Genomic DNA, 16,181 nt, shown 5'->3' with positions numbered 1-16,181 from the left:
TCTCTCTCTCTTCCCCCCCTGGACTAAAAAAATAATAAATAGTAATTGCACACCTAAAAACCTACAACCACACACAGGGTCTGTCGAGAAAGCAGGTGGCAGCAGGTGCATGTACGTTTGGCTTTGCCCTTTTTTTTTTCCTCAATAGTTACAGGTTTTGTGTCATAAATATAAATAACAGAAAATGAAATAAAATAAATAAAAAATTTAAAAAAAACATTTTATTTTTAAATTTTTTTTTTAATTTTTATCTCAACAAAACAATACGAACCACTACAAGAACCACTACAAGAACAAGAACAAGAACAAGAACTGGAACAGGAACAGGCACCACAACCATATTTTTATTGTTATCACCACTACAACAGCTCACGTTCAACTAACTTTTTCAATAGAATAATAGTACACACTGCATTCACTGCATTCTAGAATGCGATTGACGATGAAAAAAAAATAATAATATATTTTATAGTAGTAACAACTATCATACAAAAATTAATCAATCAATCAATCAATTGATTAATTAATTGATTAATTCACACCCACTTTGAACCTTTTTTTTTTAGCATTGTTTTTTCACGATGGGAAAGCTCTTTATTCATAATAATAATAATAATTATATTATTATTTTTAACATCAATGTTAACATTAACAACAACAGCAGCAGCAACAACAACAATAGTGGTGGTTGTAGGAATAATTATAATATTAAGGTTAACAATGCAAAGATACTAGCTTGTAATTATTCACAGCTGCATCCCACTTCCTAATCTGTTGGTTTAATCTAGACTATTATTCACTAGAGCCAATTCACCCAAGCAAAAAGAATTAAAAAAAAAATTAATAGAAAATAGAATAGGAAAATAAAAGACGACGACGACAACAACAACAACAACAACGATAAAGAATAAGAATAATAACGGGTAAGTCCAGGGTTCCAACACAGACCTATATTCATATATATATATATATATATATATACCAGTTATAATATCCTGCAATTGAGTTTTACGATTTTTGCAAAGAAGAAGAAAAAAAAAAGAAGGTTTTTTATTTCACCATTTCCTTCCACTCAAACCTACTTTTCATTCAAGTTTTAAAACATCCGTCAAAACTTTTTTGCTTTCTTTTGTACATACTTTACTCATCAAACTGTTAAAGTATAGTTCAAAAAAAAAGGAAACCAAAAGAAAAAGGTCCATCATTCTTTATTAAATTTTTGTTTTTCACATTTCAATAACTTTAAATTGTTTCCATCTTGTTTTTTTTTTATAAAGTTTATTATTTCATATTGAATATTCCTATACAAGTCTATACCTAAACCTAGAGTATTCCCATTGAGTCACTTTGCCAACCTTATTATACAACTTACTTGTGCAATTGACCATTCATTAAGTTCTTATATACCAGCACAGAGACATATATACGGCACCAAAAAAAGGAAACTTTATCAAGACATTACCAACTTTTGCTTTCACATTTACACATACGAATCATATAGGAACACCAGTGAAGTTACTCAACAAGTACACAACTTTGCCAATTACTTTGTTCATTGTTTCTTTTTTTTTGTTGTTCTTGCATAATTATCCACATTCATCACTTTCCCTTGCATTTGAAGATACATACATATATATATATATATTTATTTATATCTTCACATATACACATATTTATATCTACATTATATAAATAGATTTGTTTTCCAAAAAAAATAAAAGAATACTGAGAAAAGGCATATTATCCACAATGATGATGATGAATGTCACTAGACCATTGACCCCACAATCGATAAAATCAGACCAGCAGTCCAAACTGCGGTTCCCCTTGGACCAAAACTCACTACTCCAGCAACAACAACAACAGCAACCAAAAACTTTCCAACAGGTTCAGTATCCACAAGAATTGTATGAGTCTGAGCTCCATATCCACGAGCAAGCACTACAAGAATATAGCCTAGATGTCAGAGACACAATGCTTCAACTTTTGGAGATTAGCAAACCAAACATTTCCCTATACAAGCAGCAACCATACCTTACATTTGCCATTAGATTGAAACTTGTCGATTTCTTACTCAAAATGTCTGTGAGACTCAAGGTTCTCCCGTTTGTGTTTTTCAAAGCAGTGAAGCTCTTTGACAGGTATTGTTCCAAAAGAGTGGTGTTGCTCGACCAGGCTCAATTGATCATTACTACATGTTTATGGATCACCAGTAAAATGGTTGGTGGCAACAACCATTTTGTCAACTTGAACAACCTTGAAAGAATAGGCGCACACAACTTTAAGACTATTAGTGACTTGGGATTTGGTGCTGGAGGCAAATTTATTGGCCCCACAGAAAGATTCCGCATGCCCAAATTACACGAATTGGTTAAATTGTGTGGAGTAAAGTGTAAATACGACCAAGGTATGTTTAAGCAGATGGAAGTACACGTGTTGAACACTTTGGAATGGAACTTGAATGATCCATCCATTGAAGAGTTTATTGTTGCTAGTCACGAATTTAGCATATTGGAGCAACAACATAGTAGTGGTGGCTATAGCCAAAACAATAATGGTGAAGGCTGTAACAATGGTGGTGTAGTAGTGGTATTTGGTAACTATGGTGGTGAATTGTTCAAAGTTAAGGAGTACTTGAGCTATGCTGCATTGTACAATTCTGAGTTGATTGATGTCAACTCTTTAGAATTGGGTCAAGTTGCACTTGACTTGATCAATGAGGTGTTCAATATTGACGAGCTGAGTCCCAATTATCAAGTTTTAAACAGTGATTGCGACAATGTTTTAAGTTTTGATCAGTTGAGGTACAATTTCATAAAGAGAAATTTGGTCAAGGCTGTGCTCGATAGCTCTGATTTTTTACTCAACTTGTTTGATTTTAGCGCACCACAGTTTTTATACCAACTGATTTCAATTCGATACAAAAGCCTGGGGCAACAGCACTCATTGTTTACAGAAGGTGCACCACTTTTGGCGCCATTACTGGTGCCTATTTTCCAAAACCAATATCACTCATCAAGGTCGTCCTCTGTCTCGTCAACCGAGTCTACTGTACCTCGCTCAACTACACCGGCCACAACATGCAGCAATTCATCTATGTTGCCACCACCACCTCAGCAACAACAAATTAATTACCAGAACCCAAACCAGAACCAAAATCACAACAATAACAATAACAATTCCTGTGCACCTTCTCAATTTAATTTTACAAGTGATGTTTCATCAATGCCAACACCCGTCATTCCATATGCTGTAACACAGCAAAGATCTCTTTTCCAAACGTCTACCCCACCAAGCCTGGCCAAACGGTCTATTCCAGCACCTTACCAATTGAATAATAACTTGAGTTCAACCATGATTCCAGTTTCATTGCCCCTCCCACGACAATATCAGCAACAACAACAGCAGCAACAACAACAGCAACAACAGCAACAACAACAGCAACAACAGCAGCAACATTTGCAGTCAACTGCAAATAAGTTTCACAAGTGCAATTCTTTTGCCCACAGTCAATGGCGCAATACTCCAGAACCATTGGTTGGTCTAAACATTAGATGGAACACTTCGCAGTCTAGTGTAACTTCGTCGATGTCGAATACCTATGAGTGCAGTAATTCTGATAAATTTGACAAATTTGACAAATTTGATAAATTTGATGTGTTTGATAAACCGCACGCTTCGATGATGAACCAAGGCAGTGTAAGTGGAAGAAGTGATAGTGTGGGTAGTGCAGCTACATCGATGAATGACAATGAGAGTCCAGTGATGCTTACAAAGAAATTACGGACACTGATCAACCAGTCGAGAGAAATGAAGGGAGCTTGGTGAAGGAGCAGAAGATCAACAGACACACAAATAATCCAACAAACAAATGAGGCTTTAAAAAGAGGGAGTTTTTTTTAAAATGGTTTTTATTTTTTTATTTTTTTTTTTTCAAAAAAAAAAAAGGCGAAAAGAAGCTAGTGAAGTGCTTCGATATTCTATTCTTGCATTACTGTTTTTGAACATGTTTTCATACAGTTGTTTTCTCTTATATATATATATATATATTATTTTTCTTTTTCTTTTATTCAATTCTTATACTATGTGATTTTAATTATAGTGATAGACAGCTTGCAATATATATTTTTTAATGACTTTTACAATAAATTAAAAAATTGTTTAGTGGTTTGTAGAGAGAAATATAATTAATATAAATGAATTTGATTAAAAATTGGTAGTGGATGGTTTGTATAGACATTATTTTTTCGTCTATTATTTGACCACGTGATACACCGGATTAATTTAATCTTCACCTTTCACCATAAACGCATTTCCTGTTATTATTTTCTTGTTATATATATATATTTTAATAATAGTCTCTCTCTTTGTCTCTTTGTCTCTTTGTCTCTTTTTTCTATTTTTCTTACTTTCCAAGAGATTGCTTACCAAGAAGGATGGGAATGGCAGAGTAATTTGCTTGGTGTAAAATGCATTTTCCTCTTGTTTTTGACATTTATACTGTTGTAGATGTTGTATGAATATATATATATATATATTTGTTTTCGTGTTTCCCTCCTTATCCTCGAAACAGCAACAATAAGCCAGGTAGGGGGGAGAGGGGGTGGTGGTAATAGAGAGAGAAGAGAAGCACAAACACGTCAAATATTTGTAGAGAGAACGAAAAAGAGACAAAGAGAGACAAAGAGAGGAAGGTACAGAAGCCAAAAAAAAATACAAACAGCACAGCCTTGTTTTTTTTTTATGTTTTATTTTTATTTTTTTAATTTTCAATTTTCATTTGTGAATGTCACTAATTGTATGTCGCAAATAAAACTCACGTGACTTAGCTAATACATACATATATAGAAAAACATGTCTTAAACTGTTTCTTTTCTTTTTATTTTTTTTTTTTTTATTATTATTCCCAATCTGAAACGCGACACATACCAAGCCTCCTCTCTTGACAAACAAATACTCCTTTATTTTTTTTTTAAGAGAAAAGCTGGAAGAAACACAAAAGAGCAAATGTTAATAAAAAAAATGAAAAGGAAGAAAAAAGGAAGAAAAAAGGAAAAGATGGCTGCTTTGCCATAATCTCCCAAACATTTCAATACTAAAGACTTCAACATTGAACTTTACACCATTAAAAACAAAAAAAAACAGCTGCTGAAGACTTATATATTCCTTCTTTCCATTAATCAAGAGCACAACTCGAAATTTCCTTTTAACAAGAGACTGCTAGTCACTACATCTACTAAGATAAACAATTGTAGATTCAATTTTGGATTTTCGCGCACACAGTTTTTTTTTATTTTTTATTTTTAATTTTATTTTTAATTTTCTGTTGCTAAATAAAACCACAAACACTTTTGCTTTGTTCAAGACAACTTATTTGACTATTCTGAAGCATTTTGCTTATATACTGAGGGAATTTTAATTTTTTTATTCATTTTTTTTAACTGTACCAAAGCAAAGAGAAAGAACAAAAGAAAGAAAGTAAGAGAATCAAGAAGAAAACCATCTTTTAGTTTATACACCTGAACTTTTTTTTCCATTTTTTCAAAGACTAGAAACGAATCAACTATTGGCAGGACTTTTTTTTTTCTATTTCCAACTAATTCCATCGACTCATACCCTTGTTCTCATACAGACAGACGTATACACACACACACACACAGACACACACGCACATTGACTTTTCCACTCTTGCCTCCTTAGTTCTACACTCGCTAACTATTAAGCACACCATAATTCTAACTTGAGCCACTATGCTAAAACAGTTTCTCATACTGATATTCGCCTTGGCTACTTTTGTAGCAGCAGATCCGCTGATGGAAGAATTGGAAGGCACATGGACCTCGAAATCAAACACTGTGTTCACTGGCCCTGGGTTCTACGACCCAGTGGAAGAACTCTTGATTGAACCAGACTTGCCAGGAATCTCATACTCCTTCACCAAAGACGGACACTACGAAGAAGCATTGTATAGGGTTGTCTCCAACCCCAAAAACCATTCATGTCCCGTTGCTTCCGTAACCTACCAACACGGAACATACGAAATCGCTAGCAACGGTTCAGTTATGCTAACACCAATCGCCGTTGATGGAAGACAGTTGTTGAGCGACCCATGCAACCAAGACGACCCAAACGTATCAACTTATAGTAGATATGTTCAATCAACATACTTTAAAACATACCAAAAGTACGTTGACCCATACCACGGAAGATGGACCTTACAAATTTACCAATTCGACGGAAGCAAAATGCAACCATTATATTTGGCCTACAAGCCCCCATTAATGTTGCCCACCTATGCATTAAACCCCACTGATGCTGCCTCAGAGACAGACTCTGAATTGAATGATGACGACAGCAGCAAGAGCAATTCCAAATCAAGAAGAAGCAGGATCAAGAGATCATTGGAGAACCAGTATAGAACTAATGCCATTAGACAAACCCACGACGAGTCGATGGACAAGTACTGGTGGTTTAGCGTTGCATGCTTAGGATTGGGATCAGCTTACATGTTTTTAAAGTAAAATGTTTTTTTTCCTTTTTGTGTGCACATATACATATATATATAGACAAACAAAAAAGAAAAGAAAACATTCAGAGCTTTAGAATGGACATTATCGAAGAAGTAAACATCTGACATATATGTATCAATCACAATCTTTTTCCTTTTCCTTTTCTTTTTCTTTTTCTTTTTCACTTTGACTTTGGTTCATCAACCCCTGAATATTTTATAGAGATTATTAAATTTGTATTTTTTTTTTGTTACTTTCTTTTGTTATTTTTAGGCCCTTAAAAATTTCCCATTTTCCATTTCCATTTCCTTTTTCCAATAGCTTGCAAATGACCCTTTTAATGTTTGTATAGGTTTGCAAACTACTAAAAGATTATCGCATACTCCAGATTAGTTGTTTTTGCGCGCTCATACAATTTATCAACTTGTCACATTTTGCCTTTTTGATTTTTTCCTCTTTGAATGTTTACCTCTGGATCATAAACACACAACCACATAAAGCAAATAAACAAGATAAACCAAATAAAGCAAACAAACAAGATAAACAAATTACAGCTAAACCATCATGGAAGCAGATGATTATAATCAAGAACAAAGCGAAGAGCAGAACCAGTATGTGTCAACTCAGAAAAACACTTGTATTTTGTCCCCTGTTTCTTAACCCTTTTCTCCTTATCAAATCAGAAGAAAAAGAAGCGAAAATAAAAAAAATAGGAATGGATAATAATAAAAGAAAAAAGGATGTTACTAACTTAATATACTCCCAGGGTGTCGCTAAAAATTGGACTCATAGGAGACTCTCAAATTGGCAAGACCTCACTAATGGTGAAATACGTTGAAGGGTCATTTGACGAAGATTACATTCAAACTTTAGGAGTAAATTTCATGGATAAACGAATACAGATACGCAACACTACAATAATGTTTTCTATTTGGGATTTGGGTGGACAAAAAGAATTTATCAATATGCTACCGCTAGTTTCCAATGATGCTGTTGCAATTCTATTTATGTTTGATCTAACACGTAAATCGACATTGAATTCGATAAAGGAGTGGTACAGACAAGTACGAGGGTTCAACAAGACTGCCATCCCATTTCTAGTGGGCACCAAGTATGATCAGTTTATAGACCTACCATTCCAGGACCAAATCGAAATAACACAACAGGCCAAGAAATTCGGCGCCGCAATGAAAGCCCCAGTAATTTTCTGTTCTACAAGCCACTCTATAAACGTACAAAAGATATTCAAGATTATATTGTCAAAGGCATTCGACATTAGGTTGAACTTGGAGGAGATTGTTAATGTTGGTGAACCTATATTGATATTTAAGTAGGACTTATATAGTGCATAGAGTTATACACAAATTCCTGTAACAACCTTACATATTCACAAACATATAAATGTATATATATATATATATATACATACGCATTTTTAAAAAATTTGTGCGCGGAATTAACTGTAGACCACACCACATGTGTATCACTATTCAATGAGCAGCACCATCACCAACGGCATCAAAGGATGGGACTATACCCAGTCAAGCGAGCAAGATGGGGAGAGACAAACTAGGACTCGAAGAAGAGCTGACAAGAAGAGTAGTGTTTCTGATGAGATTGTTTTGCGACGACAACTGGATCAATTGGAAGTAAAAACTGGGTCAACCATTTTGGTATCTTCCGGAGACTCGACATCAATTGCAATTATCAAAGAAATCAGATTTGGTATTAATCAGTTTATCGAAGTATTTGTAATCTGGTTCTGTACAAAAGATGAAGTAGAACAGATCCCGCAAGATGTCGATGTGGTCAACAATGAAATTTTTCTTACACCTTACCTCGACGAAATCCAATTGGGAAATATAATCAATAAAGTCACAGTGCTTCCAGTAAAGGATTTCGAAGGAATAGTTATAGACGAATCAACAAAAGATACGACATTTATGTGTCGACGAGCCACAAATGAAAAAGAGAAAATAACAGAACCGTTTGATTTTGGAGACATGATGCAGAATTTCCACAAAAATGCCGATCAATTTGTTGATGTTGTTAAGAAAATGCTTTTCAATAGGAAAAAGTTGCAAGAACAACCACAGAAACAACAACAACAACAAGAGGAAGAGAAAGTACTGGATGAAATGGGAAACAAGAAAGGTGGAGCTATAAGAAAGCAAAAGAGAAAGCACGAGGAAATCGAGTCTAACGATGATGCAGTGGACACACCCCAATTAGAAGAAATAGAAGAGTCAGATCTTAACTCACTGGAGTCGGCAGTGGTTGAATCATCATCATCATCATCAGAGGAGGAAGTCAAACTGGATGAAAGTGATGCTTCCGATTTTGAGCGAGAATCGTCATCGACTTTAAAGAGCAAAACTAAATCACGAACAGAGGGCACACGTGGTAGTGGACGTGGTGGTAGTCGTGGTGGTAGTCGTGGAAATAGTCGTGGTGGTGGACGTGGTGGTGGACCTGCTTTTATAAACCGCAAGTCACCATTGAAAAAGGCTAAAACAATAATCACTGCTCCCGATCTAGAAGCTGAAACTCATTCAGAGCAAACACCAATAGACGAAATATACTCCATTGTTACACCAAAGAAAAAAATGAGAATCATTGCAAATCAAAGTCCTCTACCTTCATTTACATCACCTACAAAGAAAGGTCTGTTACTTGATCCCAAGTCGGAAGCTTTCCATCAACTTAAACAAAAATTACACACTTCACATCGTTTGGATGCCCTTCCAGGCCGAGAAGATGAATTTATGGCAATTTGGGCCAATCTTGAAAGCGCAATAAACGAAGGGAGCGGGTGTTGTGTATACGTGAGTGGTGTTCCGGGGATGGGGAAAACAGCAACAATCAAGGAAATAATCCGTCAAATGACAGAAGTGGCCGATATGGGTGAAATGCGGAAATTCAGTTTCTTGGAAATCAATGGATTGAAACTTTTGTCGTCAACAGCAGCATATGGTATGCTTTGGCAGCATATAAGTGGCGATCGAGTTACTGATAGTAATGCTGCTGTTTTGTTGGAAGAATATTTCAAAAACGATAAACCAAAGGAACCACTAGTTGTGCTCATGGATGAATTGGACCAGGTTGCACAAAAGCAACAGAATGTCATGTACAATTTTTTTAATTGGCCCACGTATAGTACTTCGAGCTTGATTGTTATTGCTGTTGCAAACACAATGGATTTGCCTGAAAGAATGCTTTCCAATAAAATCTCATCTAGAATGGGGTTGCGCAGAATCCAGTTTAAAGGATATTCTTTCCATCAACTAGGAGACATCATTAGACATCGGCTAAGCAGCCTTGTTAAGCATAGCAAGTATAAAGTAACCATAGTTGATGATGCAATTGGTTTTGCTGCTAGAAAAGTTGCTGGTGTTAGTGGTGATGCAAGACGGGCATTGAATATATGCAAAAGAGCAGTTGAGATTGCCGAGCAAGAGTTTTCAAAACAAGAACTGGATAATTATGCTGTGACTACTCAGCACATATCGATGGCCATAGTTGAGAGTGTTAAGTCTCCACTTGCACAATACATCAAGTCGTTGCCATTTGGTGCGAAATTGGTGCTTGCAGCATTGTTGAAGCGAATGAGACGTAGTGGGTTTGCCGAGATACCTCTTGGTGATATAATTGAGGAGATGAAGAATATGATGGTCATGACCACTTCTAACCCGTTTGAGACAGATACTACAATGCATGATATCTTGTATGCTAAAGAAAGTCTTTCAAGAATATACAACTTTGACTATGTCTTGGCGTCTCTTGTTGATGCCGGATTGATAAGCCAACAGAATGCAGCAAGCGAAAGAAAAAGACTATTGATGTTAAGTGTTAGTGAAGAAGAAGTGGTTTCTGCAATGAAGCGAGACAATGAGATTTCTCAATATTTATAGATATTTGGTAGCGACATATACATTCTTACATTGTATCAAATCACACAAAAACCTCTTTCATACCTCATCACAACGTAAGCTTGCAACAGTAATAGTAACAGTAATCGCAACAACAACAACAGTAACAGTAATCGCAACAACAACAACAGTAACAGTAACAGTAACAACAGCCACAATCACATATAGCTCCACCAATAATGACATCAATAGACACTACTGAGTTTGTTGAAGTCGAACACGGTACACTCAAGTTTGAAAATGAGACACAACAGGCAAAATTCGAGTTAGGTGTATGCATGGCAGTCTACAAGTGGGATGAGTTAGCAACCGCAGTGGAAAATTCATGGGGTGGAGCCAACTCGGCTGAAAAAAGAGACTGGATCAGTGGTATAGTAATTGACTTGTTCACGGAATCCAAGGCCGTTGATGTACAATTAATAGAGGAAACTTTGCTTTATGCCATGGTGGATGAATTTGACACTGAAGTCGATAATGATTCTGCTTTAGAAATTGCTGCATTGGTGATGAAGTTTTACAAAGAAGTTGCTGAGCGAAGGTACAACTTGATCGATGAATTATATGCAAAATGGTTGGAGAAAGGACAAAATAAAAGTTCAGCACCGGTGAAAGTTGAAGAAGATCCTAATAATCCAGATTCCGATGACGATGATGACGAGGAAGAGGAAGAGGAAGAGGAAGAGGAGCAACGCCAACATATACATAGCTCTGGTGATGCAATGGAGGTGGACACAGAGCCCAGCCTGCGTAATCAACCAATCGTTGATGATGATGGATTCGAGTTGGTAACAAAAGGAAGAAGAAGGTAAGAGGTCTTGTCAAAATAATAATTGTAATAATAATAAAGGAAAGGAAAGAAAAGGAAAGGGAAAAAATAATTAAACTTCACGATAAAAAAAGTAGTAAAAGGACGAAGTAGAGTATAGGGAAACAAAGAATGATAAGGTAATAGACCAAAAATAGAAGCAAAAAAAAAAAAAGAATAAAAACAAAACATAAATACGAATACTATTGTTTTTTTTAAAGAAAAAGTAGTAATTGTCTATGTAGAAAATTGACTAATTGATGCTCGTGTATGACTTCTAGACCGGTTCATGGAATTTATTGATTGTAAACTTGTAACCGAGTTTCTTCCTGCTCTACTTGCGAAAAATCCCTCTTTCTCTTCGACTGGCGTGTTGAGAGCAGAACTTGCCGGAGAAATATTTGATAAACCTCCGCTACTCATTCGCAACTCGTTAAATCGACGTGTCATGTCATTATTTTTAGGTGAATTAGACCCAAGAAGATTGAAATTGGCGAAAAAACTTAAACTTGTTTCCACCTTGAAAAGTTTGATTTCGGTACTTTCCCAGATGTTTATTGTGGTCAAAGCCGCGTTCACCCATTGCTCCGTTTCTTCATCACCAGCTTTTTCTTTTAAAAAGTTCCAAGATGTAAACTTGCTCATTGAGGCAATAGATTTGGACAAGTTTTGAACTAATTGGTTACTTGTGAAGCCAAGGTATAGCCTCACATTATTATTGGCATTATATATTCTTTCAAATAATAAAGACTCATACCATCCTAGTGATATTAGATTCCATTTGAATTGTAGTAGAAGCAGGTCCATGGGATCATCCAAACAAAGTCCAAGGTTATAATTTTTATCCTCGTAGGCATTTTGAAAATTAATTTTTCCAATCCGGTTTACGAGATCAAAACTATCGGGTACATGACCTGGCGCCGGTGGCCACACTGATTTTATTTGCGATTTGAGATATGGAAGAATCGTGAATAAAATAAGGGCCAAATATTCCCTTCCTGGCCATGCCTTGCTTACTGAGCTATTCTTTCTCAATTTTGATCTTGCCTTTTCTGTCATACCGGGTGGCGGTACTGGACGTAGAGATGCCTCAATACTTTCAGCTTCGGATATAATCGGCGCTGCATCTATTACATTTCGCGGCAGCACACTGCCAACACCAATACCAGAACTAACGCCAGCACTAACGTCAACACCAGCACCAGCACCATCGCCAGCACTGACGCCAGCACCAGCACCACCATTGCTTTCATCCTCCTCTTCTATCTTCTCAAATGCGTCACCTTTAATGAACAAGTCTTGCAAATTCGATACAGTATTCCACAATTCTTGATACAAATTCTCATTTTTCAAAATACATAACAACAACATTCGTGAGGGCAGTGGATACCTAGTAAGAGCAGCACACACTGCTCGCACAATCAAGGCCACCCAGTCCAAATGGTATGCCTTTTCGAGCAAAAAATTCCTTCTTGACAAATGGCCAATCAATTGAGTCACCAATGACGATGCTTGGTATGATAATCCTCCATTAGGATTCGGGTTGTTTAATCTCTTTGTAGGGTCAATAGTGACATTGGGATTATCTGACACCGGTGTGATCAAGTTGTAAAGTATTTCAACCAAGGTGTGGACCAACTGCGAAGGTCGCTGCATTGACTGATAAATAGCAGTATTGAGCAAGATTGTACATAATTGGCCAACAAGAAAATCTCGTGTGGTGATGGGAGTTACTGATAGTTTGAAATTGTTGGGTAAGTGCTCGTACAATGTAGAGGATATTGGCTTTAGCAACTCATTGGTGAGCGGTTCTTTTGAGGTCAAGTAGAGTAAATAGTACGAGCTCACCTGCACCAATTGTTTTTGATCTTTTAGTGTTGTGAAATACAACAAGATTACCAGGAGCTCTGAAATATGAGTTTTTTTGAGTAGGTCTCTAAATGGTTTATTGCACTGCGTCAATTCCCACATAAAAACCACGGCTTCGTATGCCCACAACAGCTTTCCGTTCTTTTTCACAAATCCCGCTGTTGCTTGGAGTATATTCATCATGGAAGACAACATGTATCGAATTTCGTGATCCTTGTGCATCTTGCCCATATACAATCTGACCATATTCCGTTTACCAACGGGTGTTGAGTAAACAACCATCAAGTTTAACAACTGGAAAGCATGGGTTACTAATAAATGTCGAATTTCAGTGAATGCATGGCAATCCCAAAAAAGAAAATTGTCTGTACTGGAAGTGGACCTGCACACTAAATTAGTCAACGAAGCAAATAATGTCAACAATTTCACTTTGGGCGTTATGGCCACCAATGTAGTAAGAAACTTATTTCCCGTTGATACAACATCGACTGGTGACACATATAAACTAGAGGAGCATAAAACTGTAATTAGCTTCAATACTTCTGCTCTATTGCTGTCGATAATTAAATTAGGTGTCAGAAATTTTCCGTTATATGCTATACCCGGTTCCCAAACCGTTAGATTGACCCCGCCTTTTCTTTTGGTGTGCAGACTTATTGTGAATCCCTTTGTGAATAGCAAATCTAACAAGCTCATCAACAAGTTTGTTGCTAAATCACCAGTTACTTCATTTTCATGCAAGTTGGTATCCAAGGAGTCCAACTGCGATGGCTCAAACTCTTGTTTCCATATTCGTGGCTCAAATCCAATGTGATAAGTTTCCATCTCAAATATTCTAGGAAGTACTCGGACTAATAGTCGAATGCATACAAGTACGGTTTGAATATCTCCATCTCGCCATGACTCTAGTTTTGAAATCCTAATAAGCTCTATACTTATTGCCCGTACAAATGTAATCAAGTTTGTCACATTATGTTCCCTTACATGCTCTAGTGGCTCTTTAAGTACTTCATTTATATCCTGTGCAGAGAGTCTTGACGGGAGCCTCCAGAATTGGGCCCAGAACGCATGGTTGTCGTAGGCAATAATACGACCCTGGGCTAGCTTGTTGAAATGATTACAGAGAGCTGCTTTCTCATCGTGGGTAGTCATTGAGAGCCCTCTAGGGTGAATTAAATCCGTCACTAAACTGATAGGGTTATCTTGTATAATAGGTTTTTTTTTTTTGGCAGCGCAAATGTTTTAATGTTTTAGCTCTCCATTTTTGTTTTTTCTTTGTTTTGAAGTTTTGAATGGATTATTTTATAGCTTTAAAGGTGGCTATAGAATAGCTATACGAAAGAAGTGCTTATGCAATAATATATATTTAAGAATACAGTTACAATTATATATATACATGCAATAAAATTAATATATGTATACATATATATATAGTATTTATACGCTTTGTGATTTCATTGGAGAGTTCGATTTCTTTTATTTGGAAGCCCACTACCCGCCCGTTCATCACCACCCGCATCTCGCTTGATACCAGCTATAGGGCCGTATCCGATGCCTACACTCATACCTGCATGCCCGTCTCTGATCTCATAATCATTCAAGTCGTCAGCTTGCCCGGAATTTGCGATAAATTCTTTCTCTAGCCAATTGCTTGGAATCGCTAGAGGTAACTCAGAATGTTCTTCTTCTTCTTCATTTTCATCATCCGGGTCAGGGTGCATTGCAGAACAAGTGTTCATGGCATGGTAAATATCTAATGCTCCGCCGTTCATTTCACGAAAGAGTGGATTACTCAAGCTTGATGAGTCTTCTTGATTTGGTAATAGTCGAAGCTCTACCGTGTTCTCATCCGACTCATGTAACCTGTTATTCTCAATCTGCAAATATAGCATCCCTGTATCATCCAATGCATGAAGATATATTGATTGATACGGTATCTCAAATCCCAAGCCGTCCGTCTCAGACCATATGATAAAGCACGAGCTAAGAACAAATATTGAACACTGATCCAGAGTGAAATTTCGTAATGTGCCGCTTATTATGCTGCACAGTCCTGACCCTCCATACATGATAAACTTGTCATCATCCCCAGAGCTAAAGCGAGCTGGGCTCGAAGCCCTGTACGCATGATATAGGATTGTATTTTCGACATTTGGTTGCTCGTGAATGAGCTTGATCGAAGGGCTCATGGACAGTTCTTTGTAATGAGCCACATGGGGGTTGAGTTCGAGCGTGAGTCGTGAGAAATAAAAAATGTTAAAAAGAAAAAAAAAAAAAAGAAATAAAAAAAAAAAGGAAAGGTGTATATAGATATATTTATAAATATATTTATAAATATACTTATAGTATAAACATCAAGGTTTCAAGTATGCGCCAGAAATGCAGAATTCAAACTCTGCACTCTATCCAGCGATTGTTACTTTTTGTTGTTACAGGCCTCTCTTTTTTTTTTCCTCTTTTCCCCTCTGCCTTTCTTCGTTTGCTTTCCATCTTTCTTTCATGTTTATATTAATCATTAGACTCTAACTTTAAGATAAAGAATATAAAAGCAAGGAAAACCTAACTTGATACAAATGATTTATAGTTTAACAAGTTGAAGGTGAAACAAAAAGAAGAAAATAAGGCAAATAAACAATACACCTCGGAGAAAGAAAAATTTGAGTTAAAAGCTTATTATTCATTGTTCGATTAAGCATTTAGCTTCTTTTTTTTTTTTCTTTGTTGTTTAATGGACAATTGCAGTCTGCAGAGCAAAACACTTGATTCCAGAATTTCTTAATTAAATAAAAAAAGTTGATTCCGTTTGACAAGCTCTAAACAGTTTTGCAGGCGCAACATAGCTGCACAAGTATATCTTCAATTATGCATCTTAAGACCTTGATACCAAAAAAGTAAGAAATGAAAGAATAAAACTGATTTATAATTTTTTTCAAAAAAAGGAAAAGAGAAAAAAGAAAAAAAAAGAGGAAATGGAAAAAGGAAATGGAAATAAACAAAATAAAGACAATAAACATAAAATAATTAGCAAGTGCAAATGGATAATTTGCTAGTGCAAAAGAAAGTCAACTA

The 16,181-nt window shown here is 36.2% G+C and overlaps 7 protein-coding genes across 7 annotated transcripts; 5 read left to right on the top strand and 2 right to left on the bottom strand. All coding sequences in view use genetic code 12, as the record gives it.

Annotated features, from left to right (window-relative positions):
- Positions 1–1,752: 1,752 nt before the first annotated feature.
- On the top strand, positions 1,753–3,828 carry HGC1 (cyclin; the record flags this gene model as incomplete). The annotated part of the gene is made up of 1 exon (XM_001526480.2): positions 1,753–3,828. One exon carries the CDS (start codon positions 1,753–1,755, stop codon positions 3,826–3,828), a length of 2,076 nt encoding a protein of 691 aa, XP_001526530.2.
- A 1,922-nt stretch (positions 3,829–5,750) lies between these two features.
- ROT1 (Reversal of tor2 lethality) lies at positions 5,751–6,521 on the top strand (the record flags this gene model as incomplete). The annotated part of the gene is made up of 1 exon (XM_001526479.2): positions 5,751–6,521. The coding sequence occupies one exon, from the start codon at positions 5,751–5,753 to the stop codon at positions 6,519–6,521; it is 771 nt and encodes a 256-aa protein (XP_001526529.2).
- Positions 6,522–7,073: 552 nt separating this feature from the next.
- SPG1 (septum-promoting GTP-binding protein 1) lies at positions 7,074–7,843 on the top strand (the record flags this gene model as incomplete). The annotated part of the gene is made up of 2 exons (XM_001526478.2): positions 7,074–7,120; positions 7,276–7,843. The coding sequence occupies 2 exons, from the start codon at positions 7,074–7,076 to the stop codon at positions 7,841–7,843; spliced, it is 615 nt and encodes a 204-aa protein (XP_001526528.2).
- Positions 7,844–8,002: 159 nt separating this feature from the next.
- Positions 8,003–10,420, top strand: ORC1 (Origin recognition complex, subunit 1; the record flags this gene model as incomplete). Its single annotated transcript, XM_001526477.1, has 1 exon — positions 8,003–10,420. One exon carries the CDS (start codon positions 8,003–8,005, stop codon positions 10,418–10,420), a length of 2,418 nt encoding a protein of 805 aa, XP_001526527.2.
- Positions 10,421–10,617: 197 nt separating this feature from the next.
- Positions 10,618–11,247, top strand: TSR2 (rRNA accumulation- protein; the record flags this gene model as incomplete). The annotated part of the gene is made up of 1 exon (XM_001526476.1): positions 10,618–11,247. The coding sequence occupies one exon, from the start codon at positions 10,618–10,620 to the stop codon at positions 11,245–11,247; it is 630 nt and encodes a 209-aa protein (XP_001526526.2).
- Positions 11,248–11,480: 233 nt separating this feature from the next.
- On the bottom strand, positions 11,481–14,264 carry PVL30_001324 (uncharacterized protein; the record flags this gene model as incomplete). The annotated part of the gene is made up of 1 exon (XM_001526475.2): positions 11,481–14,264. The coding sequence occupies one exon, from the start codon at positions 14,262–14,264 to the stop codon at positions 11,481–11,483; it is 2,784 nt and encodes a 927-aa protein (XP_001526525.2).
- A 302-nt stretch (positions 14,265–14,566) lies between these two features.
- On the bottom strand, positions 14,567–15,301 carry LOT5 (low temperature responsive protein; the record flags this gene model as incomplete). Its single annotated transcript, XM_001526474.2, has 1 exon — positions 14,567–15,301. One exon carries the CDS (start codon positions 15,299–15,301, stop codon positions 14,567–14,569), a length of 735 nt encoding a protein of 244 aa, XP_001526524.2.
- Positions 15,302–16,181: the final 880 nt, after the last annotated feature.

Source organism: Lodderomyces elongisporus, chromosome 2, assembly GCF_030384665.1.
Source record: "Lodderomyces elongisporus chromosome 2, complete sequence".
Taxonomy (NCBI): Eukaryota; Fungi; Ascomycota; class Pichiomycetes; order Serinales; family Debaryomycetaceae; genus Lodderomyces; species Lodderomyces elongisporus.
The sequence above is the reverse complement of the archived record's forward strand: the minus strand, read 5'-3'. Positions and strand labels throughout refer to the sequence as shown.